This window comes from Morone saxatilis, unplaced genomic scaffold (assembly GCF_004916995.1).
Source record: "Morone saxatilis isolate NCDOM2014 unplaced genomic scaffold, NCSU_SB_2.0 Contig11, whole genome shotgun sequence".
Taxonomy (NCBI): Eukaryota; Metazoa; Chordata; class Actinopteri; family Moronidae; genus Morone; species Morone saxatilis.
In genome coordinates, this window is record NW_023339663.1 from 30,695,874 (window position 1) to 30,703,868 (window position 7,995).

Consider the following 7,995-nt stretch of genomic DNA (forward strand, 5'->3'; position numbering starts at 1 on the left):
AATAACATTGAATTGAATTGAATTCTCCCTTAATAACACTTGTTTAATGTTTTTAAAAGCCAGTCTCTTCCAGCCAAGTTCAAACTTCTGGGCTTCTCTGGAATCTTCAGAAGTGATATCCAGGTCCACTATGGGAGTATTGCAGTCTGTGGACCCTTGAAAGACCCAAATGCTTATAAAATCTTCATGTGCTCCAGGAATGAGGTCGTCAGTGACCTTTATGTAGCCTGCCTCAATCAATCCATCTTTCATCGTACTGTTGAATGCAAATTGAATCCCGGTGATGCCACCCACCTAGATCCTGGGTCTGTCCGAGGTTTCTGCCTCTTAAAGTTTTGTGTCCTTTGTTTCAGTGGCAGTTGCAATAATCCACCGGGCCTAAATGAAAACAACCAATCAGAGCCAAGAAAGATAGAAAAACACTTTGGGTCCTGGTTTAAAGATGGCTGATTATTGAGTCTCATTCCTAGAGTCCCAAGTCATCTGTATTTCACACCCTGAGAATAAGACTCAATCAACTATCATTCTCTGCTCTGATTGGTTGTTGTTGTTTAGGCCTGATGGACTATTGCAAATACCCTTAGGAGTACTAGGAGGAGCCAGAGGAACCTGAGTGTTTTCACAGATTATCTGTCTCATGTATTACAAATATGACAAAAAGTTACTTTTATAGAAAATACCTACTGCAGCTTAAATGATTAATTAATTAAGAAACAACTTAATTAATCATTAATAAGTAGTTTCCTAATAATTCCTAATGTTGGACTATATAGTAAATAATGATGAATTACTATAGAACAGACTGGGAGATCGCATATTTATGAATGATTAGTAATGATTAGTTTATGAATATCTGTGAAACGATCATTCTGACCACTTTCTTCACCTGAACCAGCCGGTGAATGGCACAAACTAGTAATGACTCATTCATTACTAATTACTTAAGAATTAGCTACTGTTAGTGGCCAATAAAGTAATTAATTGTTAATTAATCATTAACTACTCTATGCATAGAGTTACTTATTAACTGTTCACTAGCAGTTCGTTCCTCATTTGTTCCTTGGTAACTATTCAAAATGTTGTGTCCTATATTGTAAAGTGTTTTCAGAGCCCCCGGCGGGCTGTGGTCTGATCCTGTGCGGACCCCAGCCTCTCTGTGAGCTCACACGGCACAGCCCCTCCGCAGCATGGGGGCTACGTCTCAACGAGGCAGTGGATCTCGCCGGTACGTGACCGCAACATGATGGACTTCTAATACACTTTACCCAACCAACGCTGCGCTTCTACTCAACCAAAAAATTGATTTCGACTTAGACTGTCCAACTTTGTCGTCAGGATGACTTTATTCTGGCTTTTTATTTTAATAAGCGTTGAAAGCAGCCGTTCAGTGGTCTCAGGACACCGGGACGTGTACACAAACCACTGGGCAGTGCGGATTACAGGTGGTCAGGAACAGGCTGATAAAATCGCAGCAAAATATGGATACATGAACTTGGGACAGGTATCATTTCTGTTGATTTGGTGCTGTTCTGTATGACTGTCTTACTTTGACTTTTTAGCATGAAGTAATGTGAACCTCATTTTAAAAGCTATTACCAAATATGACCTAACTACATTTGAAAAAGAGGTTAAAAACATTTTCTAATGTCGAGCCTGTATAAAGCTTGTATAACTAATGGCTTGGTTGGATGGATGGTTGCCAGTTTGAGAAAAACCCTCTTGCTGGTGTTCTTGCTCCAGTGGGACACTGGATTTCAGTTTATAAGGCAATACATTGTAATGGGACCAAGGACCCTCTGGAAAAAATCTGCAAAATTATCTGAAACAAAATCCATTAATTAACAATTATATCTCTAGACTCAGGTGCTCATTAGAAAGTGTCAAACCTAGCAGGGGCAGGTCTAGAGGGGTTGCAATGGGGGTGACCGCTGCCACCCATAATAAATGCCTAGCCACCCCAGTTTGGTGTCAAATTTAACACATTAATATAGATTAATTTTACAAATAACGTGCTACAAAATGGAAATTGGTGTTTGGAAAAATCTCTGAAGATTTAAAACAATGTATTGATATCTAATGCCACCTTTAGATATCTCTATGTGCCACAAGAATGTTTTTGAGTTCATATATCTTCATTTGTAGGTTTTTCCAAGCAAATATTGAAATATGTGATTGTTAGTGATTAAATCTGCATGTATTTCTGCCACGCCTTAAAGTCTCCATGCCATCTTCTGGACACCCCATGAATATTTCTTTAGATCCGCCCCTAGAACCCAGAAGCCTTTGTTAATTAACGTAAGTTAAAAGGATAAATACCATCCAGAGGGCTTTTTTACATCCTGGCAGCCAAAGACTTGTTTGAGTCTGAAGAATATGACTGCAGTGAGCCAGCGGTGCACATGTGCTCAGAATCCTGCTCACATTTTTGGTGCAAAGTCAAGAGAGAACATGCATATTTATTAAGTGACATCATATGCTACAGATGATCCAAATGTGTTCTGAATGTAGAAAGCTTTCTAGAATCAGGGTTGGTTCTCAGTATAAAAGCCATTTAGATAACAGCTGCCCAGAGAGATAGTTAGCCATCTGTTTGTTTCTGTCTAAGCTTCAGTGTAATTGCTGTCATGTTCTTGATGTCTGCCGTTGGATGTGTTCGCTCAGATAGGAAGTCTGGATGACCATTACCATTTCCGACACAGCAGAGTGGTTCGCAGAGCTGCATACTCTTTGAAGGGCCCCCACAGCTTCATCCATATGGATCCTGAGGTGAGACTCTGATCAGTTTCTTTCAAGTCAAAATGCACAATAGTGGAGATGTGGTCACATTAACAAATGTGTTCCTCATGTCTGAGGCCTTTCAAGCAGATCTACCAAGTGGAAGTGGTATTTAATACTTGAATGCAGTGCTAAACAGGAAGGCTCACGAGGGGGGCCTCAGGGACCTGCCAGGAGGGCCTTGAGATGATAGTACATTACTGAAAACTACTCCTCCATGTTAACAGATAGGACATGGGCCAAACTAAAAAAACAAGTACACATCAAATACATTTTTTTTAAATACATATAAATATTAAGAAATATAAAATATCCCGTTTTGTTCCACATAAAAATGAATGGGAAGCGAATTCTGGTCTGACTGCATCATTAACAGTGATGCGAAAATCTGTTATTGATCAAAGTAAGAACACATGCACATCCGTCTATAAGACTATTTTTGGTGTTACATTTTGGTCATCAGCAAACATCATAATCTATCCTTCAGAAAAGGAAAAAGATACAAATTTGTGTGCTACTCCAAATTGAGAACGGGCCTCAGCCTGGCCACCCCTATGAAAATTGTCTGTGTCTGCCACTGCACTCAAAACTAATTTGTAGTGTTCTTGCCATAGGTGGAATGGGCCCAGCAGCAGGTAGTAAAACCAAGAGTAAAGAGGCAAGCCCAAAGTGACCCAAGCTTCATTCATTTCAATGACCCTAAATGGTCCAACATGTGGTACATTGTAAGTACACTGAATTATTCATTCTACCAGTTCCATTTTTGATGAGATAGGATATTGATGATGTTTCGCATCTGTGTTTTTCTTCAGCACTGTAATGATAAGAGCAGCCGCTGTCGCTCAGAGATGAACATTCTGGCAGCCTGGCAGAGCGGCTACACCGGCAAGAATGTAGTGGTCACCATATTGGATGATGGCATTGAGATGAACCACCCTGATCTGGCTCAGAACTACGTATGTGCTATCCATCTAACCATCTCCAAATATGGATACAGTTAAAAATCAAAACACGTCCTTAGGAATTTAATTTTCACATTTTGGGATTTTCCCCAAAATTTGGAAACCACAATCAAGTGTAGCCAAACATGGTTGACATGAACCATTGGTTTGTGGAGTACTGTTTTGAAGCCTCCAGTTTGGCATTATGGCCGTTGCCATGTTGGGTTTAGCTGCATTCACTGGCTGCTGTTTCCACTCATTCTCATATTCCAGATAAACAGTATAAATATGTTTATGAAAAGATTTTAGGAGAGAAATAGGCAATGCAGTAACAGAATCTTCATCCACATTTGATTTTTTGCTTTTTTGCCTTTATTTGATAGGACAGCTGAGGGGTTGACAGGAAAGGGGGGAGAGAGGGGGGATGACACGCAGCAAAGGGCCACAGGTAGCATTTGGACCTATGGCCGCTGCAGGACGGACTTAGCCTTTGGTACATGGGGCGCCAGCTCTACCAGACTTTTTTGTAGCCAATGGAGCTGCCCCCTGTCCTATGTAGACTGTAAATTAGAATATTGCTCAATTTGGCATGATAATCTTAAAATAAATTATAGAAAGGCCCTCCGTAATGCCAGAGGAGCCTATTACTCAACACTAATAAAAGAAAATAAGAACAACCTTAGGTTCCTCTTCAGCACTGTAGCCAGGCTGACAGAGAGTCACAGCTCTATTGAGCCACATTCCCCATAACTTAAGTAGCCAATGACTTCATGAGGTTCTTTTATAATTAAAAATGATTACTATTGAGATAAAATTTAGTCACCCAAATGCCCTCAATAGGTATAACTGGCTCTCCAAGTTCAGAAACTCCAGATATATATTTAGAATGTTTTCTGCTATCAATCTTCATCAGTTAACTTCAATAATTTCTTCATCGAAGCCATCAACCCTGTCTATTAGACCCCCATCCCAACTAAGGCTGCTTAAAGAAATCGTACCCTTGCTCATGGTGGTAGCTGTTCATTTCAATTCATTCAATTTTATTTGTATAGCGCCAATTCAAAACAGAAGTTTTCTCAGGACACTTTCAAATAGAGCAGGTCTAGACCGAACTCCTTTTAACATTTACAGACACCAACAGTACCACCATTGAGCAAGACCTTGCGACGGGGGCAAGGAAAAACTGCCTGTTCAAAGGGGAACTGGCAACTTTCAGCTTAATAAACCCGTTTAGAAATCATGAAATGGCTTAAAGGCCCTGTATCCCGGTGAATAATGATGATCCCCCCACCCCCCCTCAGCGCGACCCCCCAAGGCGGAAAACCAACCCTTGCAAGCTTTGGGACTACCGTCCCTGGTAAATTGGAAAATAAGAAGTACTGCGCGAGAAGCAAGACGAGCGACGAAAAACGAAACGGCTTGTACGCCAATTCCCACATAGGCAACCGCACAGACGCCAACTCAGAATGTATGTAATATAAATACCAATAGGTAATATTGCGGTTCACAGCGAAACAAGTTTGCCCGGCCGAAAAAAAGGCTACATCCAGCAGCGGTAGAAAGGGGGAGGAGGGTGCCGCAAGTGAGTTTTTTTAGCAACGTGTTGTGAAAAATACACGTCCCCCAGAGGCTTGTAGGGGCGGCTCGTTGAGAAAACATGGCGATGATCAAAAGTGAAAACCAGCCGAAAGAAACATGGCTAGAGTTCAAATGTTCCCTTTAAGAGGCCCCAGCAAACGCTATGGACAGATCCTTCGGCTCTAGGTGGTGTCTCTGCCTCGACCAGTTTGGGGTGAGAGAAGAGAGAGAGACGAAGAGAGAGAGAGCGACAGAGTTAAAGAGAGAGTAAACAGAGCGACGAGTGAGAGATGACAGACAGACAGACGGGCACAACAACAACAGTAGCAAACAACGAGCACTAAATAGCTCAGTGACTGGTTTAATCACCCCCAAATGCACAAAACACTGCTGGATAAAACACGGCAAAGAAGGGTGACTATCCGTTTTTCACTAACTTGAGCTGTTTTCTCCTGTAATCAGCCTCATGTATTTGCTCCTGTTCGTCTTTATCGTTTCTGTACGGACCATCTAGCAACGTTATGATGTAAATGGGAACTGACCCATATGACGCCTACAAACACGTTATGACTCAACGGCCAATGAAAACATGTAAGAAGATACTACAAAAGTAGCTATTATCCTAAAAACCTTTCCCACACTTAAAATGCTATAAAACTCTAGAGCTATGTTCTATATGTAGTTAGTTGTTGGTACCTTCCATTATCCCAAAATGGTTTCCAACAATATTCGAACCACCCTGAGAAACATCTGCTCAATTTATTCCAGGTAACGCTGAGTTTCACCGGCCGGCGTCATATCCGCCTTTTGTGCATGTGTCAGCAAATTGTGGTTGTTCTGCCCAGAAGCTGTCATACATGACTTTTTTCAGTTTGCAAGGCCACATCTTTATAGCATACCACTGTTTAGATCTGGATGCTTTATTAATCTAGAATTATGAACCGGATGAAGATTTAGTCCATCGGACCATTGTGATCATTAGTCATCAGAGAACAAATGACCTGTAACTTGTATAATGCCATTTCCTAAGTACTTCACCACCATACAGCGCTTTTACACCTGGCCACACCCACCATTCGCATCAGGACGATGGCAGTCGAAGCAGAATCGATCATTCGAATAGAAACATAACTCATTCATACACAGATTACACATCGATGCACTATGCATCGCGAGCCCAATTTGGGGTTCAGATCTTGCTCAAAGGATACTTCGACACGTGGCAGGAGACCGGAGATCGAAACCAACAACCCTTGCCGAATGGGAGCGACCCCGCAAAAAACAAGCCTGAGGCATAACGATATAGCAGCAAGCATCAGGATTGCAGCCTCCCGGGGATAATCACTTTGATCTGCCCCCAAACAGGCATGGAGGAAACATGAATTTTTATATCAATATTAGCGGATGTAGATGCAAACGGGTCCATTGTTTTTAATAGAGACCTCCCTGCAAGATAATAAGCCAGCGAATTATACTCGTCAGCGTTAATTTCTTAATTTCTAATACATTCCCTAGACATCGTTTAGTATAATCTCCCCCTTAGAACTTGGCATTATAAGATACCACAGCTATAATGTACAATAAGATTTATATCCCTGTGTTTTGCTCTCCATGTATACTGTAGACATCGAATCGTGTGGCAGGTGAAGTTGCAGCAGTGGCCAAATAACCCCAATTGCAAATCGGGGGAGGTTGCCTAACCAACGCGCACCATTGGAGGCGTAGCAGTTCATTCTGTCCTTTTCTTCGACACTTAAATCATCCATCTACTTATTAATTAATGCCCAACAGCCCTAACTCTTTCTTGTTAACCACACCAGCAGACTGTGGCTCCTCTGCTAATGGGCAGTGTCCAGTTGGTCTCCGCTTGTCTAGCACCAAACAGCAGCTCCAAAAGGTTCGATAAATTCCAGTACATGTTCCCCAGAGATGGACTAAGTATCATCTATTGCCAATTCACAAGTACATCACGATCTGTACACTCATTACCAAGTGTAAAGACTGACTACGAACCTAATGCATGGATTAGGCACCAAAAATTTTTACCCACGAATGAAACTCCCTAAATGACTCCTGTTGATACGACAATTCCATCCACGATCCAAATTTCACATTAATCCCAGTACCTCCTATGGTACTTTTGGTGTACTGACCAAATGCATACTAAACCAAGGTGAACAATGTAACATTAATACCTGCTAAAACATCAGAACATTACATAAGCCATTGTTATTGAGAGCCATAGGGCCCCTATGACTATGTTAGCATTTCAGGCCTGAAAAAGAGAAACGGCCACTGCCTTATTGGCTTGAGCTCTCCATTGGGTTTAGGCTAATGAATCCAGCAGTAATGTCATTGAGGCATTAGAACTAACTAGCTCTTCAGTCTTGTAATGAAATTCAGAGCCTGGTTAGCCGAGCTCAAATGTTATGTTACTGCAACTCAGTATAGGATAACTCAAGTATACCGAGTCGCGCCTGTAGCTTTGTAATATAAGGATGTTGCAGGGATTATTTAAAGAAGGACGCAGTTCACATACCTTGTGAAATATTCCCTTTTCTGACCAATAGATCCTTCCTAAAGTTACAAATCGGTACGCGCAGTGGCCCAAGGGCAGAGCGGTCGTCCAAATCGCAAGTTGTTGGTTCGATCCCCGCATCCCTCCTGCACGTGTCCGAAAGTATTCTTGAGCAACCCGATA

The 7,995-nt window shown here is 41.7% G+C and overlaps 1 protein-coding gene across 1 annotated transcript in view; it reads left to right on the plus strand.

Moving 5' to 3' along the window:
- Positions 1–1,206: 1,206 nt before the first annotated feature.
- The window catches only part of pcsk6 (proprotein convertase subtilisin/kexin type 6), a gene marked incomplete in the record, with an annotated part of 53,898 nt that continues 47,109 nt past the window's right edge, over positions 1,207–7,995 (plus strand). Inside the window, 4 exon segments of the mRNA XM_035682229.1 lie at positions 1,207–1,501; positions 2,662–2,766; positions 3,390–3,500; positions 3,588–3,731. Coding sequence (XP_035538122.1) covers positions 1,337–1,501; positions 2,662–2,766; positions 3,390–3,500; positions 3,588–3,731 — 525 coding nt within the window.